General features: G+C 47.8%; 1 protein-coding gene across 1 annotated transcript; it reads right to left on the reverse strand.

The window, feature by feature from the left end:
• Positions 1–2,075: 2,075 nt before the first annotated feature.
• On the reverse strand, positions 2,076–25,566 carry LOC119947594 (alcohol dehydrogenase E chain-like). The gene is made up of 9 exons (XM_038769166.1): positions 25,268–25,566; positions 17,196–17,297; positions 15,290–15,428; positions 10,311–10,398; positions 9,412–9,631; positions 8,801–9,061; positions 7,629–7,764; positions 6,256–6,394; positions 2,076–2,972 (listed from the first exon to the last, which is right to left on the reverse strand). The coding sequence occupies exons 1-9, from the start codon at positions 25,283–25,285 to the stop codon at positions 2,948–2,950; spliced, it is 1,128 nt and encodes a 375-aa protein (XP_038625094.1). The 5' UTR covers positions 25,286–25,566; the 3' UTR covers positions 2,076–2,947.
• Positions 25,567–26,818: the final 1,252 nt, after the last annotated feature.

Consider the following 26,818-nt stretch of genomic DNA (forward strand, 5'->3'; position numbering starts at 1 on the left):
GCGCTTACTATGTTCCAGGCACTGTACTTAGCTCTGGGGTAGATACAAGCTAACCAAGTTGGACATAGTCCATGTGATAATAATAATAATTGCGACTTTTGTTAAGCGCTTACTATGGCCAAGTACTGTTCTAAGCACTGGGGTAGATTCAAGGTAATCAGATTGGACACAGTCCTGTCCCACATAATAATAATAATAATAATAATAATAATAATAATGGCATTTATTAAGCACTTACTATATGCAAAGCACTGTTCTAAGCGCCGGGGAGGTAACAAGGTGATCAGGTTGTCCACGGGGGGTTCACAGACTTAATCCCCAGCTTTTCAGATGAGGTAACTGAGGCCCAGAGAAGTGAAGTGACTTGCCCAAAGTCACACAGCTGACAAGTGCTGGAGCCGGGATTCGAACCCATGACCTCTGACTCCCAAGCCCAGGCTCTTTCCACTGAGCCACACTGATTCTCTAATATTATTATTACATATAGTATATATATAGTATATAGTATAGTATATATAGTATAGTATATATAGCATACTATATATAGTATAGTATATATTATATAGTATTATAATAATATTAATAGTAATGATAATAATAATTGTGGTATTTGTTAAGTTTTTACTATGTACCAAGCACTGTCCTAAATGCTGGGGGAGAATACAAACAAATCGGGTTGGAAACAGTCCCTGTCCCACATGGGGCTCACAGACTTCATCCCCATTACACAGATGAGGTAACTGAGGCACAGAGAGGTTATGTGACTTGCCCAAGGTCACACAGCTAACAAGTGGCAGAGCCAGGATTAGACCCCACATCCTCTGACTCCCAATCCTGTGTTTTTTCCACTAGGCCATGCTGCAGAGGCTTATAGTCTCAATCCCCGTTTTACAGGGGAGGTAACTGAAGCACAGAAAAGAGACTTGTCCAAGGTCACACAGCAGAGAAGCAATGGAGCAAGGATTAGAACCCAGATCCTGTGACCCCCGGGCTTGGGCTCTTTCCACTGGGCCACACTGCTTCTACAGCACGCTGTGCTATAGGTGATGGTCCATGCACAAACTGCAATAGCGCAGATTCGATTTCTTCAGCCTTTGAAACACCATAACTTCATCGGCAAGAGAGTTGTCTCTGACGCTCGTGAAACAACACGCCACTTTCATTTCCACTATTTTTGAAAACAGGCTGACGGAGGCCAGCCATCTTATAAAATCCCAAGTTATTCCAAGGATGCGGAGATTTTCAAACCTGCGTGTTCACGTATGAGTAGGTCTCTCCGTTCACACCCGAATATGGATCTATTCGAGACTTTACCAAGTCCCCACGCACTTTTAAACACGGATCATTTGGGATGTATAATGAGGGAGACGCACTTAAAACATTCTCGAGTAGAATAGGATAGACTATTTTATTAGGTTTCAGTAAAATCATAATAGAAATTCCAAGAATTTGTCAGAGCCATCATCATTTGCAGTGTATTTTCCAATCTTCCCCCTCGTTCCCGATCTAACTTCATCATTTATCGCACATCTAAAAATGTGTTTGGGGATGTTTTATAGGCTGTTGGCAGGTGGTTTCCAATACGTATATGGCAAAGTTTTAAAACATTCAGGCGCTTCAGAAAGACTCTGTAATCAACACCATGATATTTGTGAAGCACACTTTGTGCCAAGTACTGTACTAAACAGTGAGTTAGATACAAGATAACCAGGTCAGACACAGTCTTTGTCCCGCATGGAGTTCACAGCCTAAGTAGGATGAAGAACGGGTATCGAATCCCCATTTTACAGATGAGAAAACGGAGGCACAGGGAAGCTAAGTGACTCACCCAAGATCACACAGCAGGAAAGTGGCGGGGCTGAAATTAGAACCCAGGCCCTCTGACTCCGAAGACCTCTTTCCACTAGGTCATGCTGCTTCTCAAATACAAATGCATTTAACTGGATGGGTTTGGCTAATGAATACGTGCATTTGTGGGATACATGTGTATTTTACTTTGTAACGGAATATGTTTGCGTTAACGGTGATATAAATGTGAAGATTCCCATCAAAAAATACACAGGGAGCTGTTGGACTAGAGAACTATTTGCTAATTTTCTGACTGAATGTCACCGATAGAAGAAGCACTGCAAAGCGAGAGGGCTAAATTCTTTAAAGAGCCAAACCGATGGTTCATTCACGTGAGAGGGGTTGCAAGCGACTAATTTATTGAGTTTCGACAGTTAACAGCTATAAAGTATTGATGCCTTCACTATTGGCTAGTGAGCTGGTGCAGAAGGGAAATCGCTGTTGTCAGATACATATGCTTTAAAAAAGAAGCAGAAACAAAAAAAATCAGTGGCACTTCCCGCTTTCTCAATTCTATTTTCCATTTGAAAGCCTGGGAATTTAGGTGGGTTTTCCTTTCGTCTGCTCTGAGAGGGGGGTGGGTGGTTCCTTTGAAAGAGGCTTGCCTTCTTGTGCGAACTGTCATACTCTGGGAAGCAGAGGGCAGGGGTTTCAGACACAGAAGCCCCCTCCCACTACAAAAACCCCCAAAACCTCACCCGACTTGCTTCAGACAGTGAGAACTGTGGGCCCTTGACCAGCAGAAGGCCATAGGTGTGGTGGAAGGAGTCAAAAGAAGATTATTCACAAGCAGAGAAGGACCGCTCCTGGTGCGCGACTGCACTGCTCAGAAGAGCTTTTTAGAAACCCTTTGTTAGAAAAGATCTTTTTCGGCTTTCCCAAGATCTCTGCTGAAATTGAAATGGCCTACATTTTCAGTTTTAACTGAAATGTGAAAACCTGTCAGGGATAAGATGCAACTCTGTTGAATTGTGTCCGGCTCTGGAGGGTGGAATTCCTCATTGTTTTTCATTGATTCGACATGATTCTCTGGTAGGATGATCTAAAGGCTGGCAGGCCTGTTTAAGAAGAAATCTTCCGGGGGGGTCACGGTAGCGCCTTAAAACGTCAGGACGGTGCGGATACTGAAAAGGGGAATGAAAAGATTTGATGGGTTTGCCGCTCAGACGATTCTTTTTTTATTCTGATGGCATTGACACCTGTCTACTTGTTTCGTTCAAGGCCCTGCTGAGAGCTCACCTCCTCCAGGAGGCCTTCCCAGACTGAGCCCCTTCCTTCCTCTCTCCCTCGCCCCCCTCTCCATCCCCCCATCTTACCTCCTTCCCTTCCCCACAGCACCTGTATATATGTATATATGGTTGTACATATTTATTACTCTATTTATTTATTTATTTATTTTACTTGTACATTTCTATCCTATTTATTTAATTTTGTTGGTATGTTTGGTTCTGTTCTCTGTCTCCCCCTTTTAGACTGTGAGCCCACTGTTGGGTAGGGACTGTCTCTATGTGTTGCCAATTTGTACTTCCCAAGCGCTCAGTACAGTGCTCTGCACATAGTAAGCACTCAATAAATACGATTGATTGATTGATTGATTGATTTCTAACCTGGGAGAGAAAACCGGTCAAGGCGCATCGTGCATTAAATAAGGTGAATTTTCCTGATTCCCATCCCTAATTTCTCCCAACATCCTCCCCTACCAAAGAAGCTGGTATTACCAGAGGCCTCTTGGGGTTCCTAAGGGCCCAGAGAACGTCCAGTGTGTCTCTCCTAGGGAGGCTCAGACGGCTTCACGGGAAGGAGTCTAGTGTGGGAGCCAGGATTCATGGTCACCCCAGAAAGCCTAGAGTTCATAGCTGGCACCTCAATGCTATCCTGGCCTGATACCAGCCTATAGAAGGGGGTCTCCAAATAGCTGTTTATCGTTGTATTGTACTCTCCCAAGTGCTCAGTACAGTGCTCTGCACACAGTAAGCGCTCAGTATATACAGCTGAATGAACTGAGAGCTAGCTGTCCTTTGCCTTCTCCCTGGGAGAATGGAAGCCAGGCCAGGCCAGGCCTCCTCCACATGAAACCCATCACCACGAGAGCAGCGTGGCCACTGACGGCTGTAGCAGATACCGGACACAGAGAGGCACGTGATGTCATATGTGTTACACCGGGCACGCCCTACGCCCCAATTTGCACAAGTCTGATGGTGACCACCTGGACCTCGGCCCTTTCTCCAGGGCCCCTGACCTCCACACTTACCCCAGAGTCTGTCCATTTCCCTCCCAACTCCCGGGGAACACAGGCATCTTGTCCGTGCCCCGGAACTCGACAACGTAAGCTCACTGTGGGCAGGGAATGGGCCCGCTTATTGCTACACTGTAATAATGATGATGACGGCATTTATTAAGCGCTTACTATGTGCAAAGCACCGTTCTAAGCGCTGGGGAGGTTACAAGGTGATCAGGTTGTCCCACGGGGGGCTCACAGTCTTAATCCCCATTTGACAGATGAGATAACTGAGGGCCAGAGAAGCGAAGTGATTTGCCCAAAGTCACACAGCTGACAACTGGCAGAGCTGGGGTTTGAACCCATGACCTCTGACCCCAAAGTCCGCGCTCTTTCCACTGAGCCAAGCTGCTTCACACTGTACTCTCCCGAGCGCTTAGTACGGTGTTCGGCACACAGTAAGCGCTCAATAAATACCACTGAATGAATGAATGTAGGAAGGGTAGGGAGGCTGGATGATTAAAATGAACATACTGGCCTTCCCAGACTGAGCCCCTTCCTTCCTCTCCCCCTCGTCCCCCTCTCCATCCCCCCATCTTACCTCCTTCCCTTCCCCACAGCACCTGTATATATGTATATATGTTTGTACATAGTTATTACTCTATTTATTTTATTTGTACATATCTATTCTATTTATTTTATTTTGTTAGTATGTTTGGTTTTGTTCTCTGTCTCCCCCTTTTAGACTGTGAGCCCACTGTTGGGTAGGGACTGTCTCTATACGTTGCCAACTTGCACTTCCCAAGCGCTTAGTACGGTGCTCTGCACACAGTAAGCGCTCAATAAATATGATTGATTGATTGATAAAGGTGTCTGATCCTTGAACTATACTGAAATTCTGAAAACCAGACTGTCCGGTCGAAATCCAGGCTACTAAGCTTCTTTCTCGCGGCTGATTCTCGTTCGTTAATTTTCAACGGCAAACCCGGCAGCCCTCCCAGCTTATAAATTCACTGGCCCAGGGGAATGAGGTAGCCACCTCGCGCTCCTGTCCACTGAGACTGATTATGCCTTGCCAGGGTCGCTTGGACTTTCCCCGAAGGTGACAGGGCAACATTTTTGATGGTTTTGTGGCCTTCTCGCTCCTCCTGGGGACATTGGTGTGAAGATCCGTCTTCCGTAGGAAGAGCAGAGGGCAGCTGGAAGGATATTCTCAACTAGAGAAGCCGCGTGCCTTAGTGGAAAAAGCCCAGGCTTGGGAGTCAGAGGACGTGGGTTCTGATCCCGGCTCTGCCGCTTGTCTGCTGTGTGACCTTGGACAAGTCACTTCACTTCTCTGGGCCTCAGTTACCTCATCTGGATGGTGGGGATTAAGACTGTGAGATCCACGTGGGACAACCTGATGGCCTTGTGTCTACCCCAGTGCTTAGAACAGTGCTTGGCACATCATCATCATCATCAATCGTATTTATTGAGCACTTACTATGTGCAGAGCACTGTACTAAGCGCTTGGGAAGTACAAACTGGCAACATATAGAGACAGTCCCTACCCAACAGTGGGCTCACAGTCTAAAAGCACATAGTAAGTGCTTAACAAATACCACTATTATTATTGTTATTATTATTGCCCCAGTGCTTAGAACAGTGCTTGGCACATAGTAAATGCTTAACAAATACCACTATTATTATTATTATTATTGCCCCAGTGCTTAGAACAGTGCTTGGCACATAGTAAGTGCTTAACAAATACTATAATAATAATAATAATAAATAGCTGGAAATTACCCAGGTTCCTCTGGCTGCTTCTAGCCTAAAGCTGCTGGGCTCAGTTGGAAAGAGATGAGGGAAACGCAGCTCGTTAGAGGTAAGAAACACGTCTCCCAACTCTATTGCACTGTTCTCTCCCAAGCGCTTAGTACAATGCTGTGCACACAGTCAGCGCTCAATAAATACCGCCGATAGGGCTGCATTCGAGGTGACACATTCAAGGTTCTCGAGTGGATTTCAAGTCTTCTGCCTCTTTCTGTCCACCCCGACAGCCAGCAGGATCCCAAGGGTACGTCGCTCAGCCCGTCCCGCGGGTCTCGGTAGGTACACACTCGTTGCTCCACGATTGCGTGGACCAAATCTTTCCCCCCACCTCACTCCACCACAGTTCCTCCTGCACTCGGGTTAAATAAAAATCTCACCTCTTTCCCGCCCGGAGCAGGTCAAAGCCTTCGTTGATCTGGCTGAAAGGGAGGACGTGGGTTATGAGCGGGTCCAGAGGAAATTTCTTGGCCATGAAATCGGACACCAGCTTGGGGACAGAATCTCTGCTTTTCCATCCTGGTTGGGGGAACAAGTCCGGGAAAAAGGTCTCATTAACCCTTAGCATATCCACGGGAATGTCTCTGAGTGGCGGGAAAGGGTGTCAGAGAGAACAGCTGAGAATTCCCGACTCCCTTGCAGCTTCTCTGCAATTAGTCCCTTGGAGAAAGAAAGAAGGAAGGAGAGAGGGAGAAGGAGTGGGGGGGGGAGAGAAGGAGAGAAAGAGAAGGAGATGGAGAGTGAGAGGGACAGAGAGACAGAGAACCCACATGTCCTAGTAAAGAGAGCAGGAACCTGAGAGTCAGAGGACCTGGGTTCTAAACCCAGTTCCACCACCTACCTGCAAAAGTGACTTGGGGTGTCTTTTGGCAAATCATTTACTTTCTCTATGCCTCAGTTTGAGGGCAGGGAATGTGGCTACCAACTCTGTTATATTATCCTCTTTCAAGTGCTTAGTACAGTGCTCTACTCAGTAAGTGCTCAATAAATACGATTGATCGATGACCTCAGCAGTAAAATGAGGATAAAATACCTGTTCTCCCTCCCCCTTAGCTTGTGAACCCTGTGTGGGATAGGGACTGTGTCCAATCCACACATATTGCATCAACCCCAGAACTCAGCACAGAACTTGGCACATAGCATGGGCTTAACAAACACCACAATCATTTTTATCATTAGGTGGAAGATGAAACACAGAGATACAAAAAGAGGGATTACCAGGACAAGTGTGAGACAATAATTATTATTATTAACAATAATAATAACAGTAATTATAGTATTAAGCACTTACTAAGCACTGCGGTGGATACAAGCTAATCAGGCTGGACACTGTCCCTATCCCTCATGGGGCTCACAGTCTAAGTAGAGGGAGTAGGATTTTATCCTCATTTTACAATCAATCGTATTTATTGAGTGCTCACTATGTGCAGAGCACTGCACTAAGCAATTGGGAGAGAACAATATAACAATATAGCAGGCTCATTCCCCGCCCACAATGATCTCCCAGCCTAGAGGCGGGAAGACAGACATTAATAGAAATGAATAAATGACAGTTAAGTACGCAAGTGATGTGGGGCGGGAAGAGCCAAGGGAGAAAGTCAGGGTGGCCTAGAAGAGAGTGGGAGAAGAGGAAACGGGGATGCCTTTCCCGGGATTTCCGGGGAAGAGATTCCAAGGCCCACCCAATCCCGGGCACCCGCTTGAGCTTTCCTGCCACCTCCCCGTTCCCCATTCCCCTCTTCCCGCTCCTCACCTCCGAAAACAGCCCCCTTCCAGGTGCGCCCGTTGAAGAGCAGTATGGGGTCAAAGGTGAGCTTCTGGGCCCCAGGCGGAACCCCCACCACCACGCTGACTCCGTAGCCCATGTGGCAGGACGCCAAGGCAGCTTCCTGCAAGGAAGGGAATTTCAGCGGAACGGAAACCTGCCTCCGGAATCACTTCTCCCGGGGCCGGGAGGACCAGGACTTCGTCCGTCAGGAGCTGGGAAGTGACAGCAGTGGGCCGTTCCCTCATCTGGAACATCCATCCGTTCATTCGTTCAATACTGAGCGCTTACTGAGTGCAAAGCACTGTACTAAGCACTTGGGATAGTACAATGTAACAACAAACAGGCACATTCCTGCCCACAACGAGCTCACGGTCTAGAAGGGGAGAAAATGGGGGTTAAGACTGCGAGCCCCATGGGGGACGGGGACTGTGTCCAACCTAATTAGCTTGTATTCATTCAGTCGTATTTCTTGAGCGCTCACTGTGTGCAGAGCACTGTACTAAGCGCTTGGAAAGTACAATTCAGCTACAAATAGAGACAACCCCTGCCCACAACGGGCTCACAGTCTACAGCCTGTATTAGCAGGTAGTCTTGTATCTACCCCAGCGCTCAGTACAGTGCCTGGCACATAGTAAGGGCTTAAAAAATACCACAGTTATTATTATTATTATTCTTGAAAACAAGCAAAGGCTTAGGTTTGAGTTAACACTCAGCTGCTACCTCACAGGCCCAGCAATCTGTGAGCCCCCCATGGGACAACCTGATCACCTTGTATCCCCCCCCCCAAGTGCTTAGAACAGTGCTTTGCACATAGTAAGCGCTTAAATAAAAGCCATTATTATTATTATTATTATTATTATTATTGTTATTATCTCCCAGGCACCAAACAGTCAGTCAGTCAGTGGTATTTACTGAGCGCTTACTGTGTGTGGAGGACTGTACTACGGGCTTGGGAGAGTAGGATAGAACAAGATAACTCCCTGCTCACAACGATACCACACTCGGCACCTCATCTGTAAAATGGGGACTAAGATTGTGAGCCCCATGTGGGGCAGGGACTGTGTCCACCTGATTGGCTGTATCTACCCCAGCGCTTAGTACAGTGTCCGGCACACGGTAAGCGCTTAGCAGGTACCAGTAAAAAAAAAGATACGGACCATGGTGTCCAGCCGCCCGATGACCTCGAAGGAGAAATCCACTCCCCCGCCGGTCATTTCGACCAGCACCTCCTGGATGGGTTTCTCGAAGTCCCGGGGGTTGACGCATTCGGTGGCTCCCAGCTCCTTGGCCTTGGCGAACTTGTCCTTGTTGATGTCCACGCCGATGATGCGGGCCGCCCCGGCCGCCCGGCACCCCACGACGACCGACAGGCCCACGCCCCCCAGGCCGAAGACGGCGCAGGTGGAGCCGGGGGTCACCTGAGAGGAAAGACAGAGCAGGACTGGAAGCGCGAGGAGTTGCTCACTTACCCACTGCGGCTTCTACAACTACTATTTCTACTACTCCCCTCTCAGGGTGGCGCCTGGAGAGTTTCCTGTACTCTACCAGTCTTGAGCTTTGAAACGAGTATTCAGCAGGGATTTTACGGGTGGGTAGTGGGGGACTGGTGTCGTGAGCTTGGAGTTGTGCCCCTCTTTGGGGCCTAATTCTCCGGCATTCCCGGACGCAGAATCCCGAGCCCCCGGTCCGCCGCCTCGGGGGTGAGCCGGGTGTGAAACCGGGGGTCGGGGGGAGCCGTTGGTCGTGGCTAACTCCGGGGGCCTCTCACCTTGGCCACTCGGATGGCGGAGCCGTAGCCGGTGGAGAAGCCGCAGCCGATCAGGCAGACCTTCTCCAGCGGGGCGGCCGCGTCGATCCGGGCCACCGAGTCCTCGTCGACCACAGTGAACTCCGTGAAGGTGCTCGTGCCCAGGAAGTGGTGGATGGCTTGGCCTCGACAGGTGAATCTGCTGGTGCCGTCCTGCAGGACTCCATTCAGAGCTTCGATACTAATCCACAAACACACACGCACGGAGGCGAGTGAGATAGAAGAAATCCCGACCCGAGGTCAACTGCAATCCGGGCTCACGATGCTAACGAGATGCGACCCAGTGGAGAGAAACACGGGGCTGGGTTCTAATCCCCGCCCTGCCACTTGCCTGCCCTGTGATCTTGGGCAAGTCACTTCACGTCTCTGGGCCCTCAATTAATTTCCTCAATCAACCGTGGTATCTATTGAATGTTTACTCTGTGCGGAGCACTGTACTAAGTATTTGGAAGAGCATATCTGTAACTGATTCATTTATATTAATGTCCGTCTCCCCCGCAAGACTGTAAGCTAGTTGTGGAAGGGGAATTTGTCTGTTTATTGCTATGTTGTACTCTCCCAAGAGCTTAGTACAGTGCTCGGCACTCAGTAAGACTCGAGAAATACGATTGATTGAATGAATGAATATTACAGAGTTTGTAGACACGTTCCCTGGCCACAGCTAGCTTAAGGTCATCTGTAAAACGAAGATTCAATACCCGCTCTCCTTCCCTCTAAGACTGTGAGTGCCATGGGGGATAGGGATGATGTCCAACCTGATTATCTTGGATCTATCCCGGCGCTCAGTACAGCGCCTGGCACAGAGTAAGCTCTTCACCTCACCAGTATCACAGTGATTAAGACGAATGATGGAAACGTACTCATTTTTAAGGCAGAGGTTGCCCTCGGGATGCTTGCATACCCTGCATTTGCCACATTGCGGTGTGAAGAGAGGAATTACTTTGTCTCCTAGAATTAAAAAAAAAGGCACAGTTAAAAAGTCTGTGTGTGAACAGGAGACTATGAAAGTTTCAACATGAACAGAATTGCTCTTCCAGCCAGAATCATGAAAATGCAACTTTCCAGTTCATTCGTTCATTCGATTGTAGCGACTGAGCACTTCCCGCGTGCAGAGCACTGTAATAATAATAATAATAATAATAGCGGCATTTATTAAGTGCTTACTATGTGCAAAGCACTGTACTAAGGGCTCGGAAGAGTACGGTAGAACAAAAACAGGCACACATTTCCTGCCCACAATGAGCTTCCAGTTCCTAGGTCTGATTCAACATCCTTATTTTGTCTTGGGGCAGATTTCATATTTTGGAAATATTTAGGGAGCATTAAACATTGAAAAGAGGAATTGAGTAGTAGTAGTAGCAGTGGTATTTGTAATAGTTGTAGGAGGAGGAGTAATAATCACGTTAGTAGTGGCAGAAAGAGTAATAACAGTGATAGTAGTAAGCTGTGTGACTTTGGGCAAGTCACTTCTCTGTGCCTCAGTTACCTCATCTGTAAAATGGGAATTAAGACTGTGAGCCCACGTGGGACAGCCTGATTGCCTTGTATCTACCCTAGCGTTTAGAACAGTGCTTGGCACAGAGAAAGCGCTTAACAAATACTCTCATTTTTACTAATAGTAGTCGCAGAAATAGTAATGATAGTAGTAATAGAAATTGATCACACTAATAATAATAGCAATAGTAGTACTAACAGTAGTATAGTAGTAGTAGTAATGATGATGATATTTGTTAAGCACTTACTATGTGCAAAGCACTGTTCTAAGCGCTGGGGGGATACAAGGTGATCAGGTTGTCCCACATGGGGCTCACAGTCTTAATCCCCATTTTACAGATGAGGTAACTGAGGCTCAGAGAAGTGAAGTGACTTGCCCAAGGTCACACAGCAGACATGTGGTGGAGCCGGGATTCAAACCCATGACCTCTGACTCCAAAGCCCGGGCTCTTTCCACTGAGCCACGCTGCTGTCTATTCATTCATTCATTCATTCAATCGTATTTATTGAGCGCTTACTGTGTGCAGAGCACTGTACTAAGCGCTTGGGAAGTACAAGTCGGCAACAGATAGAGACAGTCCCTACCCAACAACGGGCTCACGGCCTAGAAGGGGGAGACAGACAACAAAACAAAACATGTGGACAGGGGTCAAGTCATCAGAATAAACAGAAGTAAAGCTAGATGCACATGATTAACAAAATAAATAGAATAGCAAATATGGACAAGGAAAATAAATAGAGTAATAACTGTAATAGGAAGAGCAATAGCAGTCCTAATAGTAGTCATAGTAAGGGCAGTCGCAGCCTTTGGAGGGCATCCACTTGATGAAGTACACTGTACTAAGCGCTTGGGAAGTACAGAATAATAAAGTAGCACCTGCCCTGCCCACAAGGAGCCTCCACTCTGATGGGAGACAATCACAAACATACTTACAATTAAAGCGATCAAAAATAAATCAACGAGCATTCCCTTGATTTGTCTCTCTCTCTCTCTCTCTCATCGATCTACGATTTATTTGTGTGCCGAGGATGGTATAAGTCCGTAAATCCTGGAGTTGGCCGAAAAAATCATACGGTTCAGGCTGCTGGGGAATTCATCAGGAAGGGCTGTTGGCTTGGGAAGGATTGGAAGGTGGGAGGGCTGTGGTGTGTCCCATGTGGGGAAGGGAGGGAGTTCCAATATGAAGGAAAAACGGAAGAGTGAGGAACAGCTAGAGCACGTTGTCTGGGGAGGAGCGGAGAAGGCAAGACGGGGAAAAGCGGGAGAGAGGACAGGTAACGAAGGGCCGCAGCGGGAAGAGCCCGGAAGCCACCCGGGAGGGGTTTTCGTTTGATGGGAAAAGAGACAGACCCCCAGGGAGCAGGTGGAGGGTTGGAGGAGAGGAGAGATACGGGGCGAGAGACGGTTCTGGAAGGTGACGGGGGCAGAGGCGGCCATCACAGGTCGGAGGGGGCAGAGACTGGAGTCGGGAGACCGGTGAGGAGGCTGGTGGAATAGTCTAGCAAAACAAAGGATTGTGCTAGGATGCAGAATCCCTTGGCTTTGGTGGGAGGAAATGGGGATTTTCCCCTGAATGACTGGTCATCATCATCATCATCAATCATATTTATTGAGCGCTTACTGTGTGCAGAGCACTGTACTAAGCACTTGGGAAGTACAAGTTGGCAACATATAGAGACAGTCCCTACTCAGCAGTGGGCTCACAGTCTAAAAGGGGGAGACAGACAACAAAACCAAACATACTAACAGAATAAAATAAATAGAATAGATATGTACAAGTTAAATAAATAAATAGAGTAATAAATATGTACAAACATATATACATATATACAGGTGCTGTGGGGAAGGGAAGGAGGTAAGATGAGGGGGATGGAGAAGGGGACGAGGGGGAGAGGAAGGAAGGGGCTCAGTCTGGGAAGGCCTCCTGGAGGAGGTGAGCTCTCAGTAGGGCCTTGAAGGGAGGAAGAGAGCTAGCTTGGCGGATGGGCAGAGGGAGGGCATTCCAGGCCCGGGGAATGACGTGGGCCGGGGGTCGATGGCGGGACAGGCGAGAACGAGGTACGGTGACGAGACTGATGATTTTCAAGAGATGCCAAAGAGAGGAAACCTTTCTCTGGGTAAAAAAACAAAACAAAACAAAAAACCCCTCAAAATGAGAAATGAATTTGGGCGGTTTGAGAGCCCGATCCGTGTGTACTGGGTACTTGGGATGGACAATGTTAAAAAAATGGGCATATTTGCCAGCCGACCATGTCTGCCAACTAAGCCTCTGTCTCGCTCTTTCTTTCTCTCCGTTTGGCCCATCTGATGTCTCCACTAGAATAAGAGAAAGATTACCTTCACAAATGACTTTTTTATGGGATTTGTTTAGCGCTTACTATTTGCCAGGCACGATAAGGAGCACTGAGGTAGATAGAAGATAATCAGGTTGGACATAGCCCATATCCCATATGGGCTCACTATCTTAATCCCTATTTTACAGATGCGGCAACCAAGGCCCAGAGAAGTGACTTCCCCAAGGTCACACGGCAGATAAGTGGTGGAGCTGGGATTCGAACCCTTGACCTTCTGGCTCCCGGGTTCATGGTCTATTCACTGCACCGTGCCGCTTAACCTCTCTGTGCTTCAGTTTCCCCATCTGTGAAATGGGGATTCAATTCTTGCTTTCCCTCCCGTTTAGACTGTGGTCCTTGGGTGAAGCAAGGACTGTGTCCCCTCTGATTATCTTGTAGCAGTGCTTAGCACAGTGCACAGTAAGCAGGAAGTGCTTAAGAAATATTATCGTTATTATTATTATGGGAACAACCGGGTGCCCCTGTGGGAAACACAGTAACCCATGAAATGGACCACGTTGTCCTGAACATCTCCCTGCCTCAGTGGCCCCCATCTATAAATGGGGATTCAATACCTCGTCTCCCTCCTGCTTAGACAGCATGGATTAGTGGAAAAAGAGCAGCCTTGGGAGTCACGGGACTTGGGTTCTAAATCCTGTCCCCACCACTTGTCTGCTGTGTAGCCTTGGGCAAGTCAAGACTTCTCTGTGCCTTAGTTACCTCATCTGTAAAATGGGGATTAAAGTCAAGACTTCTCTGTGCCTTAGTTAATTCATCTGCAAAATGGGGATTAAGCCCTATGTGGGACAGTGACTGGGTCCAACCTGGTTATCTTGTATCTACCCCAGTGTTTATTATAATGTCTGGCACATCATCATCATCAATCGTATTTATTGAGTGCTTACTGTGTGCAGAGCACTGTACTAAGCGCTTGGGAAGTACAAGTTGGCAACATATAGAGACAGTCCCTACCCAACAGTGGGCTCACAGTCTAAAAGGTGGGCTCACATCGTAAGTGCTTAACAAATACCATAAAAAAACAAACAAAAACAAAACCCTAAGCCCAGTGTGGAACAGGGGCTGAATCCCATCTAATTATGTTTTTTTTTAAATGGTATTTCTTAAGCATTTGCTAAGTGCCAAGTTCTGTAATAATAATAACTGTGGGTTTTAAGTCCTAACTAGGTGCCAAGCACTGTGCTAAATCCTTGTCCGTCTCCCCCTTCTAGACTGTGAGCCCGTTGTTGGGTAGGGACCGTCTCTATAGGTTGCCGACTTGTACTTCCCAAGCGCTTAGTACAGTGCTCTGCACACAGTAAGCGCTCAATAAATACGATTGAATGAATAAAGGAATACAAGGTAAAGACTTCGGACACAAGCAAACTGGGTCGGACACAGTCCCTGTTTCACGTTGGGCTCACAGTATCGATCCCCATTTTACAGATGCAGTAACTGAGGCACAAAGAAGGGAAGTGACGGGCCCAAGGTCACACAGCAGACAAGTGGCAGCGGCAGGATTCGAACCCATGACCTTCTGACACCTAGGCCAGTGCTCTAGCCACTATGCCATGCTGCCTCTTTATGCTGTACTGAACACTGGGGTAGAGAAGAAGTATATCAGGTCAGACACAGTCCTTGCCTCAGATAGAGCTCGTGAGCTGTCCCCATTTTTCAGATGTGATAACTGAGGCCCGGAGAAGTTAAATGACTTGGCCAAAGTCTCACAGCAGACAAATGGCAGAGCCGGGATTAGAATCCAAGTCCTCTGACTCTCAAGGCCGTTCTTTTTCCACTAAGCCACGCTGTCGAAGCAGGAGGGAGACTAGGTGTTGACTCCCCAATTCCTCCTTCCTCTACGCCATGCGGCTTCACCGTATCTATTACCTTCTACCTACCTCAGGACTTAGCACAGTGCTTGGCACATACTAAGGGCTCAACAAAGACCGAAATTGCTCTTATTTTCCTTCTGAACCATTTATTCCTCCGTATAATGGCTTCCGCTCCCACGTACCCGGTTTCACAGTGGTGACCCCTTCTCCGATACTCTCCACAATTCCAGCCGCTTCGTGGCCCAGGATCACCGGAAAGGGGAACTTCAGTGTTCCAGATACCACATGGTCATCCGAGCGGCAGATTCCCGAATTCACAATCTGCGGATGAAGAAGGAGAGCTCGGTGAGCCGCAGGAAGGAGCGGGGTAGCCCGAGGGACGTGTCCAGTAGCTCTCCCCTCCTGCTAGGGTGTCTGGGGGCTTAGTTTCTCCTTTTTCCTGCCATGACTGGGGTAGCCGATCGCCACGCCGCCAAAGAGTCTCTCGGACGCTTCCTCTCGGACGCTTCCTCTCGGACTCTCCCTTTCAGGGTGAACAAAAATGATTTCCTGCCAATTGCCGCCCACCCATGCAGGAGGAGGCCAAATTCAGCCGGGACTCTCGACAGACCGCTTTTCTCGGGGTTGTGTGCAGCGACTGTGAGCCTCAGGTGGGATTTCAGCGTGGCCTAGTGAATAGAGCAAGGGCCTGGAAGTAAGAAGGACCTGGGTTCTAATCCCAGCCCCGCCTTTTGTCTCCTGTGTGACCTTGGGCAAGTCATTTCACTTCTCTGGGCCTCAGTTCCCTCATCTGTAAAATGGGGATTAAGACTGAGGGACAAGGGCCGTGTCCGACCTGATTACTTTGTGTCCACTCCAGCTCTTAGAACTGTGCCTGGCACATAGTAAATGCTTAACAAACACCATAATTATTATTATTTGTGGTATTTGTTAGCGCTTACTATGTGCCAAGCACTGTACTAAGCTCTGGGGTAGATACAAGGTCATCAAGTCCCCCATGGGGCTCACAGTCTAAGTAGGAAGGGGAACAGGTATTGAATCCCCATTGCGCAGGTGAGGGAACTGAGGCACCAAGAAGTGAAGTGACTTGCCCAAAGTCACACAGCAGGCAAGTGGAGGAGGCATGATTAGAACCCTGGTCTTCTTAATCCCGGGCCCGCGCTCTTTCCACTAGGCCACACTGCTTCCTCTCATGCGCCTTGGCGGCATTTTCCCCCAGAAGCTGACTCTGAAGGGGCCAGTCCAGCCTGGATGTCCAGAAATAATAATAATCACGATAACAACGTTTATTAAGCGTTGACTTTATGCAAGGTACTATTCTTAGCACCAGAGTAGACAGTGAGATAGCGGGGTTGGATACAATCCCCATCCCACAAACGGCTCACACTCTGAATCAATCAATCAATCAATCATATTTATTGAGCGCTTACTATGTGCAGAGCACTGTACTAAGCGCTTGGGAAGTACAAATTGGCAACATATAGAGACAATCCCTACCCAACATTGGGTTCACAGTCTAAAAGGGGGAGACAGAGAACAAAACCAAACATACTAACAGAATAAAATAAATAGAATAGATATGTACAAGTAAAATAAATAAATAGAGTAATAAATATGTACAAACATATATACATATATACTGGTGCTGTGGGGAAGGGAAGGAGGAAAGATGGGGGGGATGGAGAGGGGGACAAGGGGGAGAGGAAGGAAGGGGCTCAATCTGGGAAGGCCTCCTGGAGGAGGTGAGCTCTCAGCAGGGCCTTGAAGGGAGGAAGAGAGCTAGCTTGGCGGATGGGCAGAGGGAGGGCATTCCAGGCCCGGGGGATGTAGGCAGAGGAGAGGCCACATTTATTTTAAAATTGCATCTCTGGACACGTACCCGTAGCCCGTATCTACCCCAGAGCCCAGCACAGTGTTTTGCGCGTGGCTTAAGAGACAGAGAGCGTCTAGCGAATCTCGACATGATCGTTACGATCGATGGCGGGAGAGGCTGAAGTAAAGGAAACCCCCCTTGAGGGGCGTTTTGGGGGACGGGCGGGAGGAGGGCAGAGTCCCAGTCCAGAAGGCCGGACGGTCGGACATGCTCACCTTGATGCGGACCTCCAAGGCCTTCGGGGGAGCGACTTCCACCTCCTCGATGGACAAAGGTTTCTTGGGCTCCCAGAGCACGGCCGCCCTGCAGCGGATCACCTGGGGGCAGAGCACACGGGGACCGGGGGGTGACTTTTCTTCCACTCACTTCAGAGAAACACCGATTTACAGGTGCGATCCCATCCCAGGAGAACCGGGGGGTGACTTTTCTTCCACTCACGTCAGAGAAACACCGATTTACAGGTGCGAGCCCACCCCTTCCCAGCCTAGTTATTCCCCCTGTAGACTGTAAGCTCTCTGTGGGCAGGGATCGTGTCTCCCTTCTCTGCTGTATTGGAGACTTCTAGACTGTGAACCCGCTGTTATGTACATATGTTTGTACGTATTTATTACTCTATTTATACACATTTATTCTATTTATTTTATTTTGTTAATATGTTTTGTTTTGTAGTCTGTCTCCCCCTTCTAGACTGTGAGCCCACAGTTGTGTAGGGACCGTCTCTATATGTTGCCAACTTGTACTTCCCAAGCTCTTAGTACAGTGCTCTGCACACAGTAAGCGCTCAATAAATACGATTGAATGAATGAATGAATGAATGTTGGGTAGAGACCATCTCTATATGTTGCCAACTTGTACTTCCCAAGCGCTTAGGACAGTGCTCTGCACACAGTAAGCGCTCAATAAATACAATTGAATGAATGAATGAATGCTGGATAGGGACCGTCTCTATATGTTGCCAACCTGTAATTCTCAAGTGCTTAGTACAGTGCTCTTCACACAGTAAGCACTCAATAAATATGATTGAATGAATGTTGGGTAGGGACCATCTCTATATGTTGCCAACTTGTACTTCCCAAGTGCTTAGTACAGTGCTCTGCACACAGTAAGCGCTCAATAAATATGAATGAATGAATGAATGAATACTGTTACTGCTGCTGCTGCTACTATTACTATGTTATTACTCTATTTTATTTGTACATATTTATTCTATTTCTTTTATTTGGTTAATATGTTTTGTTTTGTTGTCTGTCTCCCCCTTCTAGACTGTGAGCCCGCTGTTGGGTAGGGACTGTCTCTATACGTTGCCAACTTGGACTTCAAAGCGCTTAGTACAGTGCTCTGCACACAGTAAGCGCTAAATAAATACGATCGAATGAATGAATGAATGAATAAATATGATGGAATGAATGAATGAATGAGTCAATCAGTCCATTGTATTTACTGAGTGTTTACTATAATAATAACTGGTCTTTTTTAAGCGCTTATGTGTGCCAGACACTGTATTGAGCTCCGGTGTGGATACCGGCAAATCAGGTTGGACACAATCCCTGTCCCATTTGGGGCTCACGGTCTCAATCTTCACTTTACAGTTGAGGGAACTGAGGCCCAGAGAATAATAATAATAATAATGGCATTTGTTAAGCGCTTACTATGTGCAGAGCACTGTTCTAAGCGCTGGAGGGGATAAAGGGTGATCAAGTTGTCCCATGTGGGGCTCACAGTCTTAATCCCCATTTTACAGATGAGGTAACTGAGGCTCAGAGAAGTGAAGTGACTTGCCCACGGTCACACAGCAGACATTTGGCGGAGCCGGGATTTGAACCCATGACCCCTGACTCCAAAGCCCGGGCTCTTTCCACTGAGCCACGCTGCTTCTGTTTGTAGATATTTATTACTCTATTTTATTTGTACATATTTATTCTATTTATTTCATTTTGTTAATATGTTTGGTTTTGTTCTCTGTCTCCCCCTTCCAGACTGTGAGCCCACTGTTGGGTAGGGACCGTCTCTATATGTTGCCGACTTGTACTTCCCAAGCGCTTAGTACAGTGCTCCACACACAGTAAGCGCTCAATAAATACGATCGAATGAATGAATGAGAAAAATTCCACTGGTTGATTGGCAAAGCAACCTAGATCATCGATCTTATGTAAAACACAGTTGGGATATTGACGCAAATCTTTCCTTTGGAAAACAGTCAATTCCTCAGAAATGTCAATACTTACGAAAGACTGTTTGCCAGCCTCATCCTGCCCCCAATCCCAGCCCTCTGACTCCTGGTGACAAACAGAAAACTCTCCATGGTAATAAATAATAGTAATGATGGCATTTATCAAGCACTTACTATGTGCGAAGCACTGTTCTAATAATAATAATAATAATAATAATGATGGCATTTGTTAAGCGCTTACTATGTGCAAAGCACTGTTCTAAGCGCTGGGGAGGTTACAAGGTGATCAGGTTGTCCCACGGGGACTCACAGTATCAATCCCCATTTTACAGTTGAGGTAACTGAGGCCCAGAGAATTTAAGTGACTTGCCCAAGGTCACACAGCTAATAATTGGGGGAGCTGGGATTTGAACCCATGACCTCTGACTCCAAAGCCCGGGCTCTTTCCACTGAGCCACGCTGCTTCTCTCTAAGCGCTTGAGTGGTTACAAGGTGATGAGGTTGTCCCACGGGGGGCTCACACTCTTCACCCCCATTTTACAGATGAGGTCACCGAGGCTCAGAGAAGTGAAGTGACTTGCCCAAAGTCACCCAGCTGACAAGTGGCGGAGTCGGGATTTGAACCCATGACCTCGGACTCCAAAGCCCGGGCTCTTTCCACTGAGCCACGCCGCTTCTCTAGATAGGGACTATGGACAGAGGCGGGAAATCAGGTTTTTCATTCGGTTGCGAAAGCTTTTTCCTCCAGCGATGGCCCAATTCCCAAGATTTCCAATGGCGTTACAGGACTTATTTTTCCCGAAGCCCATGCTCAAAAATAAATATTGATAACTTTTGTTGACAGAGAGATTTGCTGTTTGAGCTCCTGAGGCCTTGGGCACACCCATTCTGCTCCTACCCTGGAGAAGATAGTTCCATCTTCCCAATCAATCAATCGATGGCATTTATTGAGCGCCTACTGTTTGCAGGGAGCTTGGGAGAGTCCAATGGAGTTAGAAAAGATCCCAGCCCTCGAGGAGAAGGAAGCTCACAACACACCCCTTTCCCTTAGATTCTAACTCGAGAGCAATAGTTGTTCTATTGTCTTTTCCCAAGCATTTAGCTCAGTGCTTGGCTCACAGGAAGCGCTCAATAAATACCACGTTGCGCGATTCTAAGCCTGGGCTTCCATTCTGGATGGGTTGGGGGGTGGATATTTGGGTGAGGGGATCCCTTTTCTCTCATTCCCTCTTTCTCTAGAAAATTTTTGGGTAGGGGGAGGTAAACGACGAGGGAGAGGGCCTCTAGCGAAGTAGCGTGGCTCAGTGGAAATTCATTCATTCATTCAATCGTATTTATTGAGCGCTTCCTGTGTGCAGAGCACTGTACTAAGCGCTTGGGAAGTACAAGTTGGCAGCATATAGAGCCGGTCCCTACCCAACAGCGGGCTCACCCGAGCTTTGGAGTCAGAGGTCATGGGTTCAAATCCCAGCTCCGCCACTTAGCTGTGTGACTTTGTGTGACTTAGTCTTCTAGACCGTGAGCCCACTGTCGGGTAGGGACCGTCTCTAAATGTTGCCAACTTGGACTTCCCAAGCGCTTAGTACGGTGCTCTGCACACAGTAAGCACTCAATAAATACGACTGAATGAATGAATGACTTTGGGCAAGTCACTTCACTTCTCTGGGCCTCGGCCACCTCGTCTGGAAAACGGGGATTAAGACTGTGAGCCCCCCGTGGGACAACCTGATCACCTTGGAACCTCCCCACGGCACACAGTAAGCGCTTAATAAATGCCGTCATCATCATTATTATTATTATTATTAGGCAGAGAAGAGACTCTCAGATATTCCCCTTGGGCAGAGTAGCGAGTTTTGGTTGAGATCAGAAAGGGGCCCCCAACTTTTTTGAAATAGAAGGCGGCAACAGATTGAAATTTGAGGGGGTCCCCCAACCTCGGGAACTCCTGTTCCTCATTTAATTGCCAACACCCCAGGAATGTCAACCGACCACCCACCCACTTATGTACCCAGACATTGATACAGATAAATAAATGATAGATAGGGACATAAGTGGTGTGGGGCTGGGAAGGGGGGGAAGAACAAAGGAAGGTAGGTGTTCAATTAATTGCCAACATCCCAGTAGTGTCAACCGATCATCCCACCCACTAATGTATCGGGAGACTTGCGTTCTAATTCCAGCTCCACCGCTTGGCTGCTGTGTGACCTTGGACGAGTCATTTAACTTCCCCAGGCCTCAGCTTTCTCACCTGTAAATTGGAGATTTACTATGTGCTCTCCCTTAGCTGTGAGCCCCGTGTGGGACTGTATCCAACCTGCCGATTCATTCATTCAATCGAATTTATTGAGCGCTCACTGTGTGCAGAGCACTGGACTAAGCGCTTGGATCTTGCGCTTGGCTCATGGAAACCACTTAACAATAGCATTGTTAGGATGATAATTATCCTCAGCCCTTATTTACATGTGGTTTTAACGTATGCCTATCTTTTGTTTGAGTATTTATTTGACTATTTCATCCTGACATATTTGCGGTACTTCTTGTCATTACTCCATATTCTTCCTCCGGCTTTCATTAATGTGAAATCATTTCTGCCGTTCTCCTTCACTGAACTGTAAACTCCCGAATGCCTAGTAATAGTGCTTTGCATTCAGTTGGTGCTCAATAAATACCATTAATCGATTGATGGACCGAGAGTTCAAAACTGCTCTGACTCAACATTGAAGTAAGAGGTTTCCATTTTTTTAATGGTATTTGTTAGGCGCTTCCCATGTGCCGAGCGCTGTTTGATCTATACGTTGGGGTAGATACGAGTTAATCCCATTGGACCCAGTCCCTGGCCCGCGTGGGGCTCACAGTCTAAGAAGAAGGGAAAACAGGTATTGAATCCTCACTAGAGAAGCATCGTGGCTTGGTGGAAAGAGCCCGGGCTTGGAAATCAGAGGTTGTGGGTTCTAATTCTGACTTTGTCACGGGTCAGCTGTGTGACTTTGGGCAAGTCGCTTAGCTTCTCTATGCCTCAGTCCCCTCGTCTGGAAAATGGGGATTAAGACTGTGAGCCCCATGTTGGGACAACCTGATTACCTTGTATCTACCCCGACGCTTAGAACAGTGCCTGGCATATAGTAAGCACTTAACTAATACCATCATTATTATTATTGTACAGTAGAGGAAACTGAGGCAAAGGGAACCAATCAATCTTATTTTTTGAGCACTTACTGTGTGCAGAGTACCGTACTTAACCCTTGGGAGAATTCAAGTGCATCACGGTCGGATGTTGCCATCCAGAGGGAGGAGCTGACAGTTAAGTGACTTGCCCAAGGTCATACGACAGGCAAATAGCAGAGTTGGGATCTGAACCCAGATCCTTTGACCCCCCAGGCCCATACTCTTTCCATAAGCCATCTACTGTCACTCCAGTGCTTACCTATATTTAGTTTAGTCACTAATCTGCAAATATTGTAACTGAAATACCATGCAGAGAAGCAGCGTGGCTCAGGAGAAAGAGCCCGGGCTTTGGAGTCATAGGTCATGGGTTCAAATCCCGGCTCCGCCACTTGTCAGCTGTGTGACTTCACTTCTCTGGGCCTCAGTGACCTCATCCGGAAAATGGGGATGAAGCCTGTGAGCCCCCCGTGGGACAACCTGATCACCTTGTAACCTCCTCAGCGCTTAGGACAGTGCGCTTAATAAATGCCATTATTATTATATTTTTTTTTTGAGTGCTTACTATGTGCAGAGCACGGTACTAAGCACTTGGGAGGTACAAGTTGGCAACATATAAAGACGGTCCCTTCGCAAAAATGGGCTCACAGTCTAGAAATTATTGTTTTACAGCTCTCAAAATCCGCTCATAAGGCAAACAAAGAGGTGTTTATTTACACTTAGTTGGGAACTGTTAATCAGGGCATATTAAGCTCTGGGATAGAGAACAAAATTCTCACTGCACTGGATTTGGGTTAATTTTTAATTTTTCCTTACCTGGAGAGCGGTACTGATAATAACTGACCAACATGAGGATTAAGATTGCGGCTGCTGTAGAGGCAGTTATTACCATCATTACGATTATTACTGTTTTATTATAATATACATTATAAGCAGCCTGACCTTGTGGAAAGAACACAGGCCTGGGAGGAGGACATGGGTTCTAATCCCAGCTCCGCCACTGGTCTGTGGTGAGAACTTAGGCAGGTCGCTTTGCTTCCCGGTGCCTCAGTTCCCTCACCTGTAAAATGGGGATTAAGACTGTGAGCCCCATGTGGGGCAGGGACTGTGTCCAACCTGATAAGCTGGCATCTATCCCAGTGCTTGGTAAAATGCCTGGCACAAAATATGTGCTTAATCAGTCAATCAATCAATCAATCGTATTTATTGAGCGCTTACTGTGTGCAGAGCACTGGACTAAGCGCTTGGGAAGTACAAGTCAGCAACACATAGAGACAGTCCCTACCCAACAGAGGGCTCACAGTCTAGAAGGGGGAGACAGAGAACAAAACCAAACATACTAACAAAATAAAATAAAACAACTACGACAATTATTATTAATTATGACCATTGTGCTTATTGGGACTGGGGTAGATAAATACGACAGAGTCCCTGAGCCCCACGGGCCTTACAGTTGAAATAGGAGGGACAGCGGGTTTAGAGTCCCATTTTACAGATGACGTGACTGAGGTACAGAGAAGTTAAATGACTTGTCCAAGGTCACAAAGCAGACAAGTGGTGGAGCGGGGATTAGAACCCACATCCTTTGACTCCCGGGCTCAGGTTCTTGCCACGGGCCTTGCTGCTTGAGATCCATTAGGGAACTAGGACACGGAATTGTCCAAAGTTGCTGCTTATCTGTAGCCACAAATAATGCGCCCTGTACTCTGGCAAGGACTTTGCATTATCCGTCTCCCCTATTCATTTGTTCCCTCTGCCAGCAGTAACACGACCAGTAGAGCTCGCAATCTCAGTCCCCATTTTCCAGATGAGGCGACTGAGGCCCAGAGAAGTGAAGTGACTTGCCCCAGGTCACCCAGCAGACGAGCGGCGGAGCTGGGATAGAGGAAGAGCTGGAGATGAATTGAGAGTCCTCAGCGTTTGATAATGTGGCTTGCAGTGAGATTGTATCCAGGCACTGAGCCCGTCCCCTACGCTGCCCATTTTCTGACGGGTGGGCCGGACGCCCCTAGGAAGGTCTGCTCAGATGCCAAAGAAGGTACCTACTGGCTGGGCCCCAATCAGCACAAATAATAATGATAATAATAATAATGCTACTAGTTAAGTGCTTACTATGTGCCAAGCGCTGTTCTAAGCACTGGGGCGGATACAAGTTAATCAGGTTAGACACAGTCCCTGTCCCACATCCCCACTTTACAGATGAGGGAACCGAGGCACAGAGACGTGAAATGACTTGCCCAGGGTCACACAGCAGGCACGCGGCGGAGCCTGGATTGGAACCCAGGTCCTTCTGACTCGCAGGCCCGGGCTCTACCCGCTAAGCCAGCTGCTTCACGCTTCTACCGTAGACTGCTCTTCCTCCTTCCCCTCTCCATCCCTCCCGCCTTACCTCCTTCCCTTCCCCACAGCACCTGTACATATGTTTGTACAGATTTATTACTCTATTTATTTATTTATTTTACTTGTACATATCTATTCTATTTATTTTATTTTGTTAATACGTTTGGTTTTGTTCTCTGTCTCCCCCTTCTAGACTGTGAAGCCCACTGTCGGGTAGGGACCGTCTCTATATGTTGCCAACTTGGACTTCCCAAGCGCTTAGTACGGTGCTCTGCACACAGTAAGTGCTCAATAAATACGATTGATTGATTGATTGCTCTGTCTGCCTTGGGACCCCTCTGATCCTGGGCCGATGCCCTCACTTTTCTTGGAGCAAGCAAAGCTCACGGAAGCAAAGCGATCCAGGATAGATCTTAGGACAGATCCAGGACAGGTCAGGCAGAGTTAATCATCCCCCAGGCCTCCCATTTTTCACCTTGTGTGCCCCCTTCCCCATGGCTCGACACCCAGGCCTCTCTGTTCCTGATCCTTTATACGCTTTTAACTCTTCCCCGGATCGCCTTGTCTCCGCCGTCCACCCGGGGAGGACTCGGCGGGATGGGAAGAATGGCTTACTTGGCCTGCGGTGCTCATGCTCTCTCCGTCCCGTCTCCGGTGCTCCAGGGATTGGAAGGGAAACTCCTTTGACGAAGCCCAGGTCCGTTGTGCAGGGATCCTGGCTGTTCTCCTGCTAATCCGGAGCGCCCAGCAAGTGACGAGGAGAGAGGCAACTAGCCAGCCAGTCCGTCACACCCACCCATTTATCACTGCTGTTCCTTGACTTTGGGCCAGAGTCCTGTCACCACCCAAGGGCCGAACGATCTTTGTGGGCAGCTGAGAAGGAGCCAGGACTGTCCACCCCAGGCCCACTGATTTTTCTGGGGTCTTCGTCTTCCCTTCTTCGGGCCTGTGATAGTCACCTCCCCTTCTCCAGTCCTAGCCCGGCCGCTCTGCCCCAAACCGGAGTCTGCGTCCGCTGTATCCTCTGTTCTTCTCCCTGCTCGGAGGTGGAAGTTTTCTGCTGAGCGGGAAAGCCAAGGGGGAGAGGGAATCTAGACTGGAAAAAAAGGAGAAGGGAGAGGGAGGAAGGAAGGGTAATCAGAATAATCATCACTGTGGTGCCAATTTGTACTTCCCAAGCGCTTAGTACAGTGCTCTGCACATAGTAAGCACTCAATAAATACGATTGATGATGATGATGATGTGGTATTTATTAATAATTATGGTATTCGTTAAGCACTTGCTATGTGCCAAGCACTGTGCTAAGGACTCGGGTTGTCCCACGTGGGGCTCTCAAGTCTTAATCCCCATTTTACAGATGAGGGAATTGAAGCACAGATAAGTGAAGTGGCTTGCCCCAGGTCACACAGCAGACAAGTGGCAGGGCCGGGATTAGAACCCACGACCTCTGACTCCCAAGCCCGGGCTGTTTCCGCTAAACCAAAGTGCTTACTATGTGCCAGGCACTGATCTAAGCGCTGGGGCGGATACAAGATAATCGAGAAGCTGTATGGCTCGGTGGAAAGAGCCCAGGCTTTGGAGTCAGAGGTCATGGGTTCAAATTCCGACTCCGCCGCTTGTGAGCTGGGTGACTTTAGGCAAGTCACTTAACTTCTCTGTGCCTCAGTTACCTCATCTGTAAAATGGGGATGAAGACTGTGAGCCCCCCGTGGGACAACCTGATCACTTTGTAACCTCCCCAGCGCTTAGAACAGTGCTTTGTGCATAGTAAGCACTTAATAAATGCCATCAATATTATTATTATTATTATAACTGGGTTGGACAAAGTCCCTGTCCCACATAGGGCTCACACTCTCAATCCCCATTTTACAGGAAAGGGAATTGAGACCCAAAGAAGTGCAGTGATTTGCCCAAGATCACACGGCATTCAAGTGGCAGAGTCGGGATTAGAACCCAGGTCCTTCTGACTCCCAAGTCTGGGCTCTATCCACTAGACCACAGTGCTTCTCAGAAGGGTCTGTGATAGTCTGGCGATCAAGAAACCTGGGTTCCACTCACCTGCTGTGTGACCTTGGGTAAGTCACTTGACTCCTGGGTGTCCCAGTGTTCTCATTTGAAAAAAGGGGACGGTAACACAAATAATTGCGGTATTTACTAAGCGCTTAC

The sequence above is a fragment of the Tachyglossus aculeatus genome, chromosome X5 (genome assembly GCF_015852505.1).
Source record: "Tachyglossus aculeatus isolate mTacAcu1 chromosome X5, mTacAcu1.pri, whole genome shotgun sequence".
Taxonomy (NCBI): Eukaryota; Metazoa; Chordata; class Mammalia; order Monotremata; family Tachyglossidae; genus Tachyglossus; species Tachyglossus aculeatus.